Genomic DNA, 19050 nt, shown 5'->3' on the forward strand with positions numbered 1-19050 from the left:
GAGACACCTGTGAATCGTGTTTATAGAAACCGGAATCTTTATTCTAGTGCGGTCCCTCTACCGGTGGAGTTAAGATTGTACTGCGTCTCTTTCCAAGTCATTGCTGCAAACAAAAACTGAGCGACAGAAACAATGTTTTAAAGGGAAGCATTTGCCGATAATGTTCAAACGGCTGCACTAGAAATTCGTCCTTTAATTGCTAAATCTCTGATCAACAGATCAAGCAACGGTTTAGGGGCGATCCACCACCGACCATCCCCAAAGAAACGCCTGGGTCAGGACGCCCGAGCTGGAGACTGGCGGGGGAAGGCCACGCCCCTGACTGCTGATCGGCTGATTTCGATGGAGGGGCGTGGCCTTGGGCAGTCGGGGCGTGGCGAGCGCAGAAGTGGGTGTGTCCGGGGCGGGCGCGCACAGGTCCCCGAAGGTGCGACTGTCCCGGGCCCTGGGTGCCCGGGCGCCGGTGGAGAGGTCAGGCTGGCGGGGCATCGGCCCGCGACGGCGGGTCATGGCGGCGGGCGGCAGGCTGGAGGACGTGAGTGAGGCGCCGAGCCCTGTCCCCGCCATCCCTGCTTCCTGTGCTGGGCTCAGGGGGGCGGAGACTGCGGGCTGCGAGCGACCCAGAGCCGCAGCGGCCTGGACCGGAGGGGACGCTGGGTGCGGGGGCACCGCTGGCCCGGGGAGCCTTTCCGGATCAAAGTCTGGGGGACGCGGCCGGGTGGGCGCGAGGGTCTCTTTGGTCCGCGGCTCACGTGTGCACCGCGCGTCTTTGGTTCCGGAACTGGGAGCTTCACGTGATGCGCGCTGGCCTGGCAGTCCTTCCTGAGAGAGGCGGGCAGGCGGGTCGCGGCTTGCAAGTCCCCGGTGAGCCCGACTCCTGACTGTGGGTCTTCCTGCGGTGGCTGGAGAGGGGACCCGGGACCTGGAGTGACTGTGGTGCGGGGCTGAACTCTAGCATCCCTCGGGGACGACCTGTAGCTCTCATCTCCCGTAAACCCGGATTGGAGGGGGGAAAAAACCAGTCAGTTATCATGTGCTGTTTTGAATGTAGGCATGGTAGGAACAGAAAGATGCTTTAATCTTAGATAGATGAAAACTTAATTTTTTTTTTTCTCTGAAGTACGCGGTGGCCCAGTTCACGGTGTAGCCTGTATAGAACCATGATACAATTGCAAAAATCTTGTGTTTGAAAGTTTATTAAGACACTATGATTAAGTGTTTATTTGAAATTGGCGGGGTGGGGGGCACTCTGGGAGGAAACATGCGTTTGAAAATTCCTGCCCTTGAGAAATACAAGGCTGACATTTCGTGAGCACACCATCCCGAGCTCATTAACTAATCAGAACATCACCGTGGTCTTAGTTCTAAAGTACATCCCGAAAAGCAAGGTACCAGACGTATCAGAGCTTGATGCTTGTGCCCGTGGTTCCTACAGTCATTTATTTTATTTATTTTAGACTTACTGTGTAGCCCTAGCTGGCTTGGCACTCATTATGTAGACTAGCCTGACCTCAAATTTGCCACACTGTCCCCCAGCTCAACTTCTTTAGTGCTGGGATAGCGGGAGTGCCCCGCCACACCTAGTTAGTTAAATTCCCCCACCTCCAGGGGAGGACCGAACCCTGAGCCAAATCCCCAACCCCTCCGCTATTTAAATTTTCTGGATGAAATAAATATGTTTCTAACAGTAAGACTAGAAAAAAAAAACTAGTTTTATTTTTCAATTGAGAAAACGGAAAACTAATACATGGAAACTTAAGACTCAGGTATTAAAGCAAAGCCCGTTGTTTTTGAAATTTTAAGAGTGAGATTTCATGGACTGGCAATTATGGAGGAAATAAATATCTAAGAGGGAAAGTGAATGGTTTAGAAAAACATAAGCAGCAAGTGTTTCTTGGTGCTGAGCTGCCCTGGAGTTCTTGGATACATCAGTTTCAGGGGTACAGTCCTGATATTTCCTTCAACAGACAATTGGTAATGATTATTTTGCCAGCAGTTAGATAGCTGAATGACTATGGGCTGAGTAGGTTGCCTGCTTTTGGTATTTTGTAGATAACAAAGTGCACATTTAATGAGCTAAATACATGGACTGTGTTGCAAGCCGAGACACTCAAGTGAGTTGGTGAACTGATGGCTCATTTATAAAGACCAGGACTTGGGGCAGATTCGGGTGAATTAACACCCAGGGCTCTGTGAGGACCCAAACAGGGGCAGCTCCGAGTGTCTGCAGTGATAGGGGTCATTTTGGAGTCTACCCTGGGGTCAGTGTGCAGCTGTCAACTTACCTAGTGTCTGTCTTTCCTTCTAACTTCTCGTGGAGAGTAGATTGGACCATCTTTGACTACCCCAGACCAGGAGAGGGGGAAGGAAAATAGTTAAATATATTCCCTCGGGGTTTTTGTTTTGTTTGTTAACAGGCTCACACTACATAACTCAGGCTCACAGTAATCTTTCTGCTGAAGCCTCACATATGCTGGGATTATAAACAAGCATGTGCCACCATACCTGGGTCCCAGTAAGGCTTAATGCAACATTGTCATTGGGTCCCCAAAGGAAGCAGTTACTGGGAAAAAAAAGTGAAGACAAAGTGTTTGGGCCAAAACACTAGGTCAATTCTTTGGTAGTAATTCACTCAGTTATAAGTAGTGGAGTGGGTTGGGCCTACTTGGTAGAGTACTTCCTTAGCTTGCACATTGCTCAGAACTCAGCACCACAAAAACCAGACATGGCAGCACACATGTGGGAGCCCAGCACTGAGGAGGTAAGGGCAAGAGCATCGTAAGTTCAAGGTCACCCTTGGCCTTTAGGGAGCTGTAGGGAGTTCATAGAAGAAATGAAGGAATAATTTTAGGGTTCTGAGGATGTAGCTCAGTGTTAGAGCATTTGCTTTGCATGCATGAGGTCCTTTATTATTTGGAAAAAATTAAAAAACCAGACTTGTAAGAAGACAGACAAAATGGGACTAATGGTGAGTATTGAAACTGATTCAGAAATAACACAGAAATAGCTAGAAAGAGCAGAGAGAAAATAGAAATGTTCTAATGTTCAAAAGCTTGGAGTTGACCTGCTTGTCAGGTGACGAGCTGGGAATGACAAGGAGAAGGTGAGGGTGTGTTGTGAGAGGCAGGGAGGTGGGGAAGAACAGGGAAGAGTGGTGTAGCCATCAAAGCAGTTTCCTGAGAGCTCAGGGCAGGAGGGAAGAGGGATGGAGATGGGTAAGGCTGGAAAGCAAGAGCACATTGATTGCTCAGCCAGCCCAGTGCTGTACTCAGCATTGTTTGTGAGGGAACTCATTGAATCTTCCTACCCAAGATTGGGCACAGGTGCTATTATTAGTGTCTTTTTTTTTTTAAGAGGAGAAAACTAAGGCTGGAGCTGTTGCTGGTTAGTTAAAAGTACATATAGTTTTGCAAAGGACCCGGGTTCAATTCCCAACACCCACATCCCCTGCCTCACAACTTTCTCTAACTCCAGCTTCAAGGGTTCTGACACCCTCTTCTGGCCTCATTAGGCAACCACATGCATGTGGTATGCACACATATACATAGAAAATACAAAATAAATCTTAAAAAAAAAACAAAGATGCAGAAGCTGAGAAATAGAGATGTGAAGTAACTTACCCACAGCCAGTAAGCAATAGGACTTGAATTTTATCTCAGTCTAACTTGGGGGACCCTCCCAGAGCCACAGCTCTTACTACTTCTGGTCAGAGTTGGTTCCACCTCCTTATGTCCTTATTGCTTCTCCCGATGAGCGGCTGATGCCCGTGAGTGAGTTGTGGAAGCCTGCAAAGACAGATGTGGAGCATACATTGATTCCTCCACCAGTGTTTGCTGAGTGTGTCCGTAAGACAGACAAGTTAGAGGTGGGAATTGGCAAATCCAATGTAGTCTACCAGGAAAGGTGGATAAATAGGTAGGGAAAAATAAAGAAGGGGAAAGTCATTAGTGGACAGTATGACAGGGGAGTTACACATAATGCTTTGGAAACAGAAATAGAGATGTGGCATGCTCCAGATCTCAGGTGTCCTGGAAGGCTGCTTCCTGATGGGAATTGCCCTATCTGAACATATAAGCATACTTAGACATGAGCTGAGGGGCAAATTGAGAAAATGCTCAAGGAAGATGGTGTTGGGAACAGAAACAACCAGAATTGTAAGCTAGCCTGTAATGCATGCTTCCTGTCACCATACTCAGAGGCAAAGGTGAGAGATTCACCACAATTTGAGTTTAAGTTAGGAAGTTCCAGGTCAGCCAGACCTACCTAGAGAGAGCCCCTCTCAAAACACAAACAAAATCTTCAGAGTTGTACCATAGATTGTGGCAAATAAAGTGGGCGCTTCCAAGCGATTGAGTACACAGGGCACTGTAGCAGCATTAGGTGCCTGAGTCTGAAAACTGAGCAGCACCCCAGACCTAGGTCACACATCAGATTTCCACATGTCAATCTAGTATTGAGTTTTGACCCGTGAAGCAAGAGCTCTACCCTTGAGCTATTATCACCCTTCATATTCCTTCACTCTTTAAAAATAAGCGTGTGTGTGTGTGTGTGTGTGTGTGTGTGTGTGAGAGAGAGAGAGAGAGAGAGAGAGAGAGAGAGAGAACGAGAGAGAGAGAGAATTTATTGTATCTATGAGTGTTAGACCGCATGCTTCTACATGTGCCATGTACATGCCCGAGGAAGTCAAGAGAAAGACCAGGTCCCCTGGGAGTCGGAATCTAGGGTTACAGATGGTTATGTGCCACCATGTTGGTACTGGGAACCAAACTCAGATCCTCTAGAAAGCAATGAGTGCTCTTAACTGCTGAGCCATGGCTTGCTCCAGCCTTCATTATTCTTTTTGAGATAGGATCTCACTAATTTGCCAGCCTAGAACTCACTATGTAGTCCAGGCTAGCCTTCAATGGCCATTGATCTTATAGCCTCTGCTTCCCAAGTGTGAAGACTAGAGAGGATTGCTTTAGCACAGTAGTTTGAGACCAGCCTGAGCAAAATAGGGAGACCTTATTGCAATTAAAAAAAAAAAAAATGGTTTGCTTAAATTACACCATGTATTACTTTGTTCTGGAGTTATAGAAATTAATGAAATAGTTGGACATGGTGGTATACATTTTTAATTCTGGTACTCTGGACACATGGATCTCTGTGTTTCAGACTAGCCTGGTCTGTATAGTGAGTTCTAGGACATTGAGGGCTATGTAGAAAGAGACCCTGTCTCAAAAAAGAGAGAGAGAGAGAGAGAGAGAGAGAGAGAGAGAGAGAGAGAGAGAGAGAGAGAAAGGAAAGAAAAAAGGAAATGAAATAAAACTACTTCTTTGGGACTAAGTGTGGTAACACACTTTTTAATCCCAGCACTTGGGAGTTAAAAGCAGGTCTCTGTGAGCTAGAGGTTATCTGGTCTACAGAGCAAGTCCATTTTAGCCACATCTAAATAGTGAAACCCTGTCTTAAAAAAAAAAAAAAAGTTCTTTCATGGCTTCCAAAGCATGAGTTGGAAGCCAGTCTGGCCTACACAGTGAGTTCAAAGTCAGCATGGGGTGTAGTGAGTGTAAGACCCTGTCCCAAGCCTCACAACTTTAATCCCTATGCTCAGGAGGCAGATGAACCTCTGTGAAAGATTGTTTTAATAAAAGTTTTGCCAGCTGGGCAGTGGTGGTTGCACACCTTTAATCCCAACACTCTGGAGGCAGATCTCTGTGAGTTTGAGGCCGGCTTGGTCTACAGAGTGAGTTGGACACCCAGGGATACACAGAGAAACCCTGTCTCGAAACAAATTAAAAAACTAAATCAATAAGATAAAATTTTCGACAACTCATATGGCATTACCTAAAGGGTGGTAATTTTTCAAAGTTTAGTTTAGGTGGGTTTGTTCTGCCTCTGATGTGTGCAGTGATTTTGTTGTTGTTGTTGTGTGGTGTTAGGCATTGGAGCCAGGACCTCATTCGTGTGGAGGAAGCTCTCTACCACTAAGCTACACCCCAGGCCCTTGGGGATTTTTGTTTGTTTGTTTGTTTTGTTTTCTTTTTCTTTTTGCAGTGCAGGGAACCCAAGCCAGGGTGTTCCATATGCTAGATGAGCACTCTACTTCTGAGTTATGTCCCCAGCTCATTTGTCTTTTTAGGAAAACCAACTGCTCAGTATCCTAGGCTGGTACTTGACTCAAGTTCTGGGTTATTTATTCTGTCTTAGCTTCCCAAGTACTGAGGTCATAGTTGTGTGCCATGAACAACACAAAAATCATACAAAGTAGTTTTAAAAGTTCCCAGTGTGACGGCACATGCCCGGAATCCCAGCACTCAGGAGGCAGAGGCAGGTGGATCCCTGTGAGTTCAAGGCCAGCCTGGGCTACAGAGCAAGTTCCAGGATAGCCAAGGCTATCCTTGTCTTGAAAAACCAAAAGAAAGAACAGAAAGAGAAACATGACCCAGAAAATCTTGCTGTAACTTGTGTGTTTTTGCCTCACAGGGTTCCTTGGAGATCCTTCAAAGTATGGATGATGACCCACTTCTGGACACCCAGCCTCTCCCATACCACTCCTTACATGCTCACTTTAGACCCAGATTCCACCCTCTTCCTACCGTCATCATAGCGAATCTTCTGTTGTTTATACATGTGAGTTCAGTGCAGCGCTGCTCTTTCTAAAAGCACACCAGTGTGGAGGTGGTGAGATGGCCCAGTCATAAGATGCTTGAGGAGCTGGGTCCCCCCTCCAACGGGAGGACTACACTCCCAACAATGGGGAGGTGGACACAGGAGGAACCCTGGGACTCTCTGGCAAGCCTCATCTAATAGGAGGTGAGCCTCAGATCCTCCTGAGAGACTCCATCTCCAAAACAAAACAAGAAGGTAAACGTCTCCCAAAGAACACCTGCATTGTCCTCTGAATCCCAGATGCATACACACGTGTGCACACACATAGAGTGTGTAAGCTCTTTGGAGGGCATTTGGGATGTATCGATCAATTTTTTATATATATGTATCTATATTTTTTCTTTTTTTGTTGTTTTTTGTTTTTTTGAGACAGGGTGTCTCTGTGTAGTTTTGGTGCCTGTCCTGGATCTTGCTCTGTAGCTCAGGCTGGCCTCGAACTCAGAGATCCACCTGGCTCTGCTTCCCAAGTGCTGGGATATGTGTATTTTTGTACAAATTTTTGTGCCCATACTTCAAAGAATGTATTGTAGAGATGTTTGCATGTGTGTAAGGACATTGCTAGTGGCAGTGTGATTGTCATACTCAGAAATCACAAAATACCTGGTATTCTGCATTCCAGGCTAGCTGGTCCATGAATAGAAACACTGCCTCCAAACAGGGTAGAAGGAGAGGATCCACTCTGGAAAAATTGTCCTCTGATGTCCAGATTCATGCCTTAGCAAAGTGCACACACACACATGCACAATAAGTTCATAAGTAAAGCCAGGCTTGGTGGCACACACCTATAATTCCACCACCACTTGGAAGCAGAGGCAGGCAGTCTCTGTGAGTTCAAGGCCAGCCTGAGCTACAAATCAAGTTCAGGCCAGTCAGGGCTGTATAGTGAGACCCTGCCCCCCCCCAAAAAAAAAAAAACAAAACATACCTGTAATGTTGATGATTAGCAGGCAGAGGCAGGAAGATCAAAGTTAGAAGTCCGCCTAGGCTGCATACTAAGACCTTACTTAGCCTTTTGATAAATTCATATGTGAATTTGTTCATTAGCATATATGCAGATCCATGTTAAATTTAATTTAATGCTCTGTCGTTCCTTTTCTAAGTTCCCCATTCATCAGACTTCACTAGAAGGTGGACTGTGCCCCAAGAGACCGGCTCTGCAGGACAGGAGTGTACATTCTAGCCAGCTCTGAGTTCTGCTGACTGATCTCCCATGTCGCAGCCGAGACTCACCACTGCACGGCTTTCTTGTTTGGCTGTGTTATGAGCCTCTGTCCACATCAGTAGAGGCTAGCCTCTGGGCCAGTGGGTGATAATGCCTTCAAGTATTTGCTCATGCACATGGAATGCTCTTTCCCCCTTTTTTTAAAAAAAGTCAAGGTCTCAATTTGTAGAATTCAGAGATCCATTTGCTTCTGCATATAATTTTATTAGTTTTTAAAATTTCTTATTTTTAATTATGTGGGGAGGGGGAGTGCAGATGTCCTTGGATGCTAGAAGAGAGAGTATCTGACCCTCTGTGCTGGGGACTGAACCCTGAAGGTCCTCTGCCAGAGCTGTTTGCCCTGTTAGCTGCTGAGCCATCTCTCCAGTCCTTTTCTGAGATAACCAACTCCTTTTATACCTCTTTTTTTTTTTTTTTTTTTTTAATAAAAGAGAAAGACATAAAAGTTCAGCATTCAGTGATCATCTCCTTAAATGGGATTTTAGAGTGATTTTATTTTCTTATTTGTGATTTTGTCTGTGTCCTAGATTTCTTACATTTTTCTCTTTCAAATTGGACATGGGATCTCCCTGTATAACCCAGGCTGACCTCAAATTCTCCAGCTTCCTGAGTGTTCAGATGACAGGCATATGTCTCTGTGCCCAGCTTCCACAGTTCTTGAGAAAGCTTTTGCTGAAAAGCTCTTACAGTCATTTGTAAGAGTAGGATAGCCTAAGTCATACAACCTTTTAGGAAATGGCAGTTCCTGTTTCCTAAACCCATATATCTATGCTAATGTATTAGATTGATGTGTGAGTGTGCAAGCTCACACCTGTGTGCATGCAGGTACGTGTGCCACAGCACACGCTGGAGTCAGGACAGCTTGCAGGAGTCAGTTCTCTCCTTCCACACTCGGGTTGTCAGTCTTGGTGACAAGTCCCTCTGCCCACTGAGTCATCCCACTGGTCCTGACCACAGGCTACGTATTTACTGTGAACCCTACTGCTTTTCTTCCCACAGGTTGTGTTTGTTACTTTAGCGTTTTTAACAGGCGTGCTTTGTTCGTACCCTAATCCAAATGAAGACAAGTGTCCAGAAAACTATACCAACCCACTGAAAGTTCAGACAGTCATAATCCTTGGGAAAGTTAGCCTGTGGATTCTGCATTTGCTTCTTGACCGCTACATTCAGTATCACCACAGCAAAGTCCGAAGCCATGGCTATTCCCAGATCTACCGGTCTACAAGGCATCTCAAAACACTCCCCCTCATGGTCCACTCTTCTGGTAAGCCTTGCATCTCTCCCCTGCTCTGCAGCTTGAGTGCCAAAGGTGATAAAAGGACATGTGGAATTCGATTTTATTGATTTTATAATCAAATATATTCTCTTTTTGATAGTGATACATATTGTAGCCGCTAACCTGAATTTTTCTTTTGGTGGGAAGAGGAACTGAACCCAAAGCTTTGGGCATGCTACGCCAGCACTGTCCGACGGAGCTCTGTCCCAGCCACCTCCTGAAGCTTTTCTTCCACAGTCTGCTGTTTTGATATAGGATTTCACTGTGTCTGTAGGCTGGCACTCCTAGAACTCCCTTTTCCGTCAGGCTAGCCTCCAGCTAATGACAATCCTCCTGTCTCTGCCTCCCAAGTCAGTGCTAGAATTATAAATTTTGTGTCACCATGCTGGGCAGATGGCCTTAATTTTTGTTTGAAATTTCTATTTGCTGTGGATGTGATATGAGTGTATCCCTTTTCCAAATGTAGAATTTTCCACCTTTTTGGTACCAGCCAGCTGACTTGCTCCAGGAGGAAGGATGCTGCCTGCTGTTGTTGATATTTCTGAGGATTAGAAAAGGTCTCTGCATTTACAAGGTGGAGGCAGGAGGCCCTGGAGTTCAAGGCCAGCCTGGGCTACATGAGAGACCTTGTCTTAAACAAATAAGCAAACAAAAACCTCACCCCATAAAAGGATTTTAAAAATGAAGTTCAGTGATTTTTGTGCTATAGGAAATAATAATAACAATTTGCTAGGAGATAGACAAGCTATAATGTTCATAACAGAAAACTCAAAAACACCTATGTCTCAAGCCAGGCCTCACCAGGCCTAGGCCTGCCACCTGGGAGACCAAGTGGGAGAATCACGGTATCAAGGCTTGCTTGGGCTACAGAGTGTGTTGAAGGTTACCCCGGGTAACTTAAAGAGGAGCAACGATTCCAGTGCTTCTGGAATAAGCACTCCTACACCGAGGAGAGTGGAAGAGAGGAAGTGTCACCAGGGGACCAAAGTGGGGACAGCTCCTGAAAGGCCTCCATCCTGGCTCCAGTTTGCATTCCTGTTTTATACTCTAAAATGACAAGGCGATTTTCCAGAGGCATACATGGCAGTCAGCAGGTTGTTAAAGACAACAAGCCATGGCTTCAGCTGTTTCTCCAGGTCGTCATGTCCCAGGTAGCAAGGGAAGTTGCTACCCTGTACATACCCTGTACAAGCAGTACTTTAAATAAGTCCCTAAATAAACCAATGAATCAGTATCTAATGATCGATCTTTTCTACCTTATTCTACTTCATTAGTGCCTTAGGGTTCTGTTGCTGTGAAAAGACCCCATGACCATGGCAATTCTTATAAAAGAAAGCATGTGATTGGAGCTGGCTTATAGTTCATAGGTTTAGTCCATTGTCATCATGGCAGGAAGCATGGCAGCTCACAGGCAGACATGGTGCTGGAGAAGGAGCCTAGAGTTCTACATCCGGATTGGAAGGTAGCAGGAAGAGGGAGATACATTGGGTCTGGCTTGAGCATCTGACACCTCAAAGCCCATCCCCAGTGACACATTCTTTCAACAAGACCACACCTACTCCAACAAGCTCACACCTCCTAATAGTACCACTTCCTGTGAGCTGATGGGGGCCATTTTCATTCAAATGATCACAATTAGTAAGACCCCACCACAAAACAAAACGTAAAAGAGGATTCAGAATACACTTGTGATGACGTACTTGTTTATCTTGCACAAGGCCCTAGGTTGAACCCCTGGTACCTCACACATACAAGAGACGGACAACAGAAGTCTCATGGGTCCTGACTCAAGGACACATGGTCTGGCCTGCTTCTCTCAATTATGGAGCTTTCAGAAGTTTAATAGAATTAAATTGAACTGAACTAGGGTTTTTTGACTCTGTCAAATTTGTTCTTAGAAAAACCTCTTCAGTTCCACATAATTGAAGTTTTCCTCTATATTCTATTAGTGTATTGCCCGAAGCAGTGGTTCTTAACCTTCCTAATGCTATGCCCTTTAGCAGTTCCTCATGTGATGACCCCCAAGTGTAGAACTATTTTTGTTGCTGCTTCTTAACTAATTTTGCTACTGTTCTGAATCATAACGCAAGTGTTTTTGGAGATACAGGTTTGCCAAAGGGGTCTTGACCCACAGGTTGAGAACTGTTGTGAAGGGTAACCCACAAGCTCATCCACTCACCAGGGGTCTTAGTGGAGGTTCAAGGAATACACTTCAGCAGAGAAAGAACACTGTAAAGTGAGTGGGTCACCTTGACTGAGCCTGGGTGAGTGGGTAGAGGTTATTGCTTCCCAACTATCCTGGGGATGAACACGAGTTCTAACGGATGTATAGCCACCATGTAACCAGAAGGTGTCACTATATCACAAAAATAAATCAGGAACTTTTTAGCCACTTTACCTACCTTATATGGGACTCTCAGTAATGATCTAGAAATAACTGTTTGTTTCAAAATCTGAAAATAATAGTTTTGAAATTCATGAAGAAATTATTTGGTATTTACCTTCTTAAAATCTGACTTTAAGCTAGGTATGATGCCACCTGAACCCTCCCTCAGGAGGCTGAGGCAGGAGAAGGATCAATGAGTTCAAGGCCAGCCTACAGTGTTGAGACCCTATATATCAATAAATAATTTTTTACATGTGCAGAAGAACCAAAGAAGCCAGTTTAGTATGTCTATAAAGTGAAGAAATCATTCCTTAGTTTTAAAACAAGGTCAGATTATAGTGAGTCTTTCTCTGTCCTGCCAGCTAGCTCCCAAATCACGACACAGAGACTTATTATTAATTATGGAAGCTTGGCCAATAGCTTAGGCTTGTTTCTGATTAGCTCTTGAAACTTAAATTAACCCATACCTTTGAGTCTGTGTTCTTTTTCGTGGCTCAGTGTAATGCTCATGCCATTGCTCTGCGTCCCTCCTGACCCCCCTTTTTCCCAGAGTCCTCTATGCCTGGAGATCCTGCCTAGCTATTTGGAGTTCAGCTTTTTATTAAAGCAATCAGTGTACAAAAGGATTATGCCACAACATCAGATTTTTTGGGTGTTTTTGGTTTTGGTGCTAGGAGCCAAACCCAAGGCTTCAAACTTCCCCAGCAAACATCTTGCCACGGAGTTAAATCTTTAAGTTTTAGAGATGAGGTCTCATGTAGTCCAGGATGGTCTCAAACTCGATATGTAGGCTTCGTCCTCCTGATCTACCTTTTGAATTCCAGGGTTACAAGCTGCTCCTTGATTTTATGTGGTTCTGAGGACTGAACCCATGTCATCCATGCTGGGCAAGCACTTTACAGGCCAGACTATTGCCCTTCAGATTATTTTTTAAGAATTTAAATTTCTGATTTCTTGAGTTTCCCCACCTGAGGCCAGTGGGGCACAAGTTCCACCCTCTAGTTGCTGGTCCTTTTGGTGACTAGACCCATGCTTAGGCTATGTAGAGCCCACCCTTATTAGCATAAATGAAGTCTTGACCTTAAGGGTGTGTTATATATAACAACAGAGTTCATTCTTTCATTTAGGAAATCACAAGGGCTTAAGGAAGTGGGATACATAAATAAACAAACGAACAGGTTAGGGACAGCAAACCAAGAGGAACTTGGTGCTGCCTCGGAGGCCAGCGTCCCATCTCTGCCCATCTCCTTCCTTCCTCAGGCAACACGGCACTGCTCCTCCTCCTCTGTGTACAGCATTCCTTCCCTGGGCCCGGCAGGCTGTACCTGGAGCTGCTGCTGGCCGTCCTGGCCCTGGAGCTGATCTGCTCCCTGAGCTGTCTGCTGCTGTATGCAGGTGAGAGCGGAAGCCACTGGCCGGTGACCTCTGCCTGCCTCTCCCCTGTGCACTGGGAAGGAAGCACGGCCTGTTGCTTTAGCGAGAAGCCTCCCCTTTAGCTGAGGACTCCTGTAGCACCCTGTCTCTCACTTGTGACCACTTCTGGTCTTCTCTCCTTTCACACGACCAGAAGAGACAACCACTACCCGTGAGTCACGTGTGTCATCCATAGATGTGGGGAGCCATGTCACGTGTCTCACAACTGCCAGTGACTCCACTCGGGGGGCTCCGGTGCCTCTGGCTTCGAGAAATACAATTTTTAAATAAGAAAGAATTTTCAGCTAACTAAAGTAAAGCTTTTTGGGAAACAAATCAACAAATATGTTTCCTATAAGGCAGTGGTTCTCAACCTTCCCAGAGCTGTGACCCTTTAATACAATTCCTCACATTGTGGTGACCACGGTCATAAACTTATTTTCCTTGCTACTTCAGAGCTGTAATTTTGTTACTGTTATTAATTGTAATGTAAATATCTGACATGCAGGATATCTGGTATGTGACCCCTGTGAGAGGGTCCTTCAACCTCCAGGGGAGTCGTGACCCACAGTTTGAGAACTGCTGCAACACAACCAGAATGATTTATAGCCAACCCCTGCCTTTGCCTTCCAAGCTCTGGGATTATAACCAAGTCAGCAAGCTAGGCCCTGCATGTAAATTTGGCATCTAAATTAAAAACAAAGGCCAGGCCAAGCACACACACATTTAATCCCAATATTTGCAGGGCAGACCCACGTGGGTCTCTTCTGAGTTTCAGGCCAGCCTTGTCTACACAGTGAGACTCTGTCTCAAGAAAAAAATTGAGTACCCACTTCATGATGTGGTCTGGAAAATGGGATGAGGTCATCCTCTAGGACACTCAAGCTGTGCTCGTGTGTGGTAAATGTTATTGCTATTATTGTTATTGTTGTTACTAATGATAATCTCGACATTCCCTGTGACTAGTCCTTGCTTAGTTGACGGAAATGTTGTAAGTATGGTTGATAAACAATTGTATTCAAACTGTTTACTCATTATGAAATCTCATATACATTATCTATGCAAAAAGAGTAACCAGTTAGTATCTCTTGATTCAGTGAACATAGGAATTTCTTCAGAAATAGGTAATCTGATTAAAAATGGTTTTATTGTTTCAGTGAAAGTTAGGAGATTCAATAGAGCCAAACCACAGCCTGACGTACTTGAAGAAGAAAAAATCTCTGCTTACCCCAGCAATACAGCCTCTGAGACTGGCTTCAGGTAAGACTTGAACAGGCAGTGAAAAGTCAGAAAGAATTAACTTTTTCCCTTCAGTTACCCGATGGTGCGTGCCTCTGATTCTATCTACTGGGGTGCCTTCAAGGAGGCAGGGTGGATCCCTAGCCAGGGCAACTGAGCAAAGTCCTGACCCAAAATAACTTTTTAGTCAGTTTTTAATAAAGGCTAAGAATGTAGTCAGAGGCCCTGTGTGTGAGTCTCAGGGTTCATCCATAGTCTCTCTCTTACACACACACACACACACAGACCTAGGAGACTGAGGTGGGTGGACCCTAAGTTGGAGGCCAGCAGACAGAACTTTATCTCAAATGATGGTGGCGCACTTTAATCCCAGCACTCGGGAGGCAGAGGCAGGCAGATGGACCTCTGTGAGTTCGAGGGCAGCCTGGGCTACAGAGTGGGTTCTAGGAAAGGCGCCAAAGCTACACAGAGAAACCCTGTCTCGAAAAACAAAAACAAAAAAAAAAAAGTCTTTGATCTCAGAAAAGCAAGCATTTTCTTCCCATATGACTCTCCTCTGTACTGTAATGTATCCAGTCAAAGCACTTTTTGGTTTGTTTGGAAACAGGGTCTCACTATGTAGTCCTGGCTGGCCTTGAATTCACAGAGAGCCACTTTCCTCTACCCATTAGGACCAGAGGCATGCACCACAGCTCTAGATCTATCGTGTTTTTAAAGAGCCTTCATTACTGAATAATCAGATTGTTTATAATTATTTCTGTTATAATATTCATTCAAGAACAAAATCCTTGATAAATTTTAAAATGAGCAAGTATTACTCCTGGGAAAATAGAAGTTTGTATATGAAATATAATAAATAGTAGACCTTACCTTAGCTTAGCTTAGCTGTGAAAACTAATTTGATTCTGAATATGGATTTAACATAAAATTGTAATGTCATTCACTGGATTGAGGGGATAGACACGTGTGATATGAATATGGAGTTGGGGAAAGTAGGAGCTAAGCCCTGTTGTTTATTTGTTTCTCTGGGGTTTGGGTCGGGTCTCGCTATGAGTTTGAGGCTAGACTCTTGCTTGCTGTGTTGCTCTGTAGCCCAGCGTAGACTCAGACTCTTGACTCTTCCCTTGACTTCCTTAGTGCTGGAACTCACTATGTAGACCAGGCTAGCCTCCAACTCACAGAAATCCACCTGCTTCCTGCTGTGTTTTATGTAGTTCAGGGTGTGAGTTCCACAACACCCAGAGTTACTTAAGAGAGAGACCCTGTATTTATGTATGTAGTGTGTGTGCATGTATATGTGTGTGTGTGTGTGTGTGTGTGTGTGTAGGTGGAGTTTTCCTGTACCGACTCCCTACTCCCAAATAACTGGCAGCCGCTTCCCAAATAACTGATTTGGAGACTAAATATTAATTGTAAATGCTTGGCCAATAGCTCAGGCTTGTTACTAGCTAACCCTTACACTTAAATTCACCCATATTTCTTATCTATGCTCTGCCACATGGCTCATGGCGTGTTGCTTCATTTTCTACACATCCTGCTTCCTCAGTGGCTGGCGTCTCCTCTGACTCCACCTTTCTTCTTACCATCATTCTCCTAGTTTGGTTGTCCTGCCTGTAAGTTACCGTCAGTCAGCTTTTTATTAAACCAATCCAAGAAACAAATCTTCACATTGTACAAAGGGATCATTCCACAGCATGTGTATATATGTGTAGGTATGTATATACATGTGTATGTATGTATGTATCTGTGTTTATGTATGTATTTTTTAGTAGAGTGGCTTACAGGCTGTGGTCTATGTAGGCCAGCAATGGCTGTCTCTGGACACAAAGGTCAAGGATCTGGTAGCTGTTCAGCCTATGGGCCTGGCTGTCTCAGCAGTCCTAATCTGGTGCTGGAGTCCCAGAGAAGTCCTAGAGAGCTGCCAGTTTCCAGTCCCAGCACCAGGAAGGCGTGGCTCGAGAGCAGGACAGGTGGACTTGCCAGTGGGAGTGAGGGCACAGGCAGAAAGCAGAACTTCCTCGTCCATGTCCTTTCTGTGCACAGCCATCAGGAGGTGTGGCCCAGATTTGCAGGGTCTTCAAATGATCCAACCAAGAAAAATCCCTCCCAGGAGTGCCCAGGGCTTTGAGTTTCAGTTAATCCCAGATGGAGTCAAGTTGACAACCAACATTAGCCATTGTAGCATGGATCTTAGAAGGTCTTAATAATAAAAACAAACCCAAGGCCAGGAATTGGGGTGAATGCTGAAAGATCAGAGGAGCAGAACGAGCCACAGCTACCTCACCTTGCCAATTCCTCAGCTGACCTGTTTCCTCAGACTGGAAGCCTCTGTGTCCTCATCCAAATGGATCTCAGCTGAACTGCTGCTCAAAAGCCTGAAAGCTTAACCAGCTATTTCCTGGTTTTCACGCCTTATATACCTTTCTGCTTTCTGCCATCACTTCCTGGGATTAAAGCGTGTGTCACCATCCCTGGCTGTTTCCAGTGTGGCTTTGAACTCACAGAGATCCAGGTGGACCTCTGCCTCTGGAATGCTAGGATTAAAGGCGTGTGTACCACTGTTTTTTTCTGGCCTCTGTATCTAGTGGCTGTTCTTTTCTCTGACCCCAGGTAAGCTTATTAGGGTGCACAATATTTTGGGGAATACAATACCACCACAAGCCATCACAGTCACCCCTATCAAATTAGGAGGATACTGCATTTTGGGGTTGTGGGGTGTTGAGACAGGCTCTTGCTATTTATTCCTGGCTGTCCTGGAAGCTGCTAGGTAGACCAGGCTGGCCTTGAACTCACAGGGATCTGCCTTCCTCTGCCTCCTGAGTGCTGGGATGAAAAGCGTGTACGACATGTTGACTTTACATGTTTTAAAAATTATTTTTGTTTTTCTTTCCTTATTTATTTTTGGCTTTTCAAGACAGTGTTTCTTGGTGTAACCCTAGCTGTCCTGGAACTCAGAGATCCAACTGCTTCAGAATACTGGGATTAAAGGCTGGGCCACCATCACCTGGCTCACGTGTTGACTTTAAATTGTAAAAACTTTCTTTTTTCTTTTTTTTTCAAGACAGTGTTTCTCTGTGTATCCCTGGCTGTCCTAGAACTCAATCTGTAGACCATTGTGACTTCAAACTCACAGATATCTACTTGCCTCTGCCTCCCAAGTGCTGTGATTAAAAGGATGTGACACTACCACCCAGTTTAAAATATAAAAATTTTAGCAAATTTTCTGGGCAAAAAAAAAAAAGCCTAAAAAAAGTAAAAGTAAAGGCAATATGTACAAAACAGATTGATTTCCAGAGCGGAAGTCACTAAGTTCATTTATGAAAGACTGATTTTGGAATATCCGTGGTGTATAAAACCCAAGGGAAAATGCTGGGCACAATGTGCCTTACTGAATACCACTGAGGACTCATTTGAAATGATACCAAAGAACATTGGTGAGTTTGTGTAACCTGTTTATATCTTGATCTCTGCAGGACTATTTCAAGCCTAGAAGAAATTGTTGAAAAGCAGGGAGACATAATAGCTTACCTGAAACGACACAATGCCCTCCTGAGTAAGCGGTTGTTGGACTTGGCCTCTCAGCCAGCTAGAACATGAGAGTCTCCTGGGCATGGCAGTCACTTCAGACTGCCTGGCTGCCACGGACAGGACCTGTGGCCTTTGCCAAAGTCGCAGTGTGCGCTGGAAACATGAGCCCCTGGGTGGTTAAAGCAGTCTGGAAAACTTGAGAGAATGTTTGAAATAATTTAACTTCTTGACTTTTCTGGAATCCAAGCTGTAGTTTAAGAACCCTGGAATAATTTGGCTGTTTGAAAAGCAAGTGTGACATGACAATTTTCTGTATACATGGTTTCAAAACCAGTGAGATCTTGCCAAAGTTAAGCTGCTGAGAGAAGGCATTATTTCCTGTGGTTGATGTTGGCTTCCGAAGAGGCTCCCATGCATTTTATATGTGTGTGGCGTATTGGACAAGAGAAAAGTCAAATAACTTGGGTTTTTGTTTGCTTGCTTTTTTTCAGGTGCTGGGGGTCAAACCCAGGTGCCTCACATATAAGAAGCAAATACTCTGCCATTGAGTCAGTTTTTACAAAGAGTTTCCTTCAACCACACCTGTAATCCCAGCACCCGAAGAGCTGAGGCAGGGGGATCACCACTAGCCTGAGGTCAGCCCATTGCCCAGTCCATAGAATGAGACCTTGCTCCAAAAGCACAAAACAGTTTCCTCATTATAGGACCGATCTCACAGGACATACGCTGTGCAAGTTCTGCAGTGTGTTGTCTGAAATATAATGCCAAGAAATCCTGGGGCAATGGGAGCCCAAGTGGGGACGCCTGTAACATGGTGAAACCTTCCATGGGCCAGAGTTGAGAGGCTCAGGAAATAATCTGCTACCTTCACTTTAGTTTTGCCCTTCTTCAAGGAGCTGCCATGTATCTCTGTATTACACTTTGATTTAACCAGTGCATTTAAGTAGCTGAGCACGGTGGCTCACACCGGTCATCCTACTACTTGCGAGGCAGACATAGGAAGGTCAAGACTAACCAGGTCCACAGAATGAGTTTCAGGCCAGCCAGAGCTACAAAGAGATCCTGTCCCATGCAAAACAAAACAAAACAAACCCCACAAAAAATAAAAATGTGTTGAAGTACAGGAATAAGACCGTCTATGGTTAAGATTCGAGCAGACAGTGCCGGTGAAATGGCTCAGTGGGAGAAGTTAGTTAACAAGCCTGGTGGCCTGAGTTCGGCCCCAGGAACCCTTCCTTGGTGGAGGAGAAGCCAACTCCTGAAAGCTGTCCTCTGGCCTTTAAACTCCCAACATGGCGCTCTTGTGTGTGCACCGACACATGTCACATGCACACA

The 19050-nt window shown here is 45.1% G+C and overlaps 1 protein-coding gene across 3 annotated transcripts; it reads left to right on the top strand.

The window, feature by feature from the left end:
* Window positions 1–373: 373 nt before the first annotated feature.
* On the top strand, window positions 374–18788 carry Tmem192 (transmembrane protein 192). Of its 3 annotated transcripts, none has more exons than XM_036166630.1 (6): window positions 374–535; window positions 6466–6612; window positions 8873–9137; window positions 12796–12930; window positions 14106–14208; window positions 17661–18788. In XM_036166630.1, exons 1-6 carry the CDS (start codon window positions 509–511, stop codon window positions 17782–17784), a joined length of 801 nt encoding a protein of 266 aa, XP_036022523.1. In that variant the 5' UTR covers window positions 374–508; the 3' UTR covers window positions 17785–18788. The 3 variants fall into 3 exon arrangements, with proteins under 3 accessions (XP_036022523.1, XP_036022525.1, XP_036022524.1); XM_036166631.1 differs by lacking the exon at window positions 374–535 and adding an exon at window positions 673–864; XM_036166632.1 differs by lacking the exon at window positions 12796–12930.
* The last annotated feature ends 262 nt before the right edge of the window (window positions 18789–19050 follow it).

This window comes from Onychomys torridus, chromosome 17 (genome assembly GCF_903995425.1).
Source record: "Onychomys torridus chromosome 17, mOncTor1.1, whole genome shotgun sequence".
Lineage (NCBI taxonomy): Eukaryota > Metazoa > Chordata > Mammalia > Rodentia > Cricetidae > Onychomys > Onychomys torridus.

Bases quoted from the DNA above. Each gene is read 5' to 3' on its own strand.
- Tmem192 (XM_036166630.1), top strand. From the start codon at position 509: ATGGCGGCGGGCGGCAGGCTGGAGGAC. The intron at 12,931-14,105 runs GTGAGAGCGGAA...TTATTGTTTCAG, and splicing joins CTGTCTGCTGCTGTATGCAG to TGAAAGTTAGGAGATTCAAT. The intron at 14,209-17,660 runs GTAAGACTTGAA...TGATCTCTGCAG, and splicing joins GCCTCTGAGACTGGCTTCAG to GACTATTTCAAGCCTAGAAG.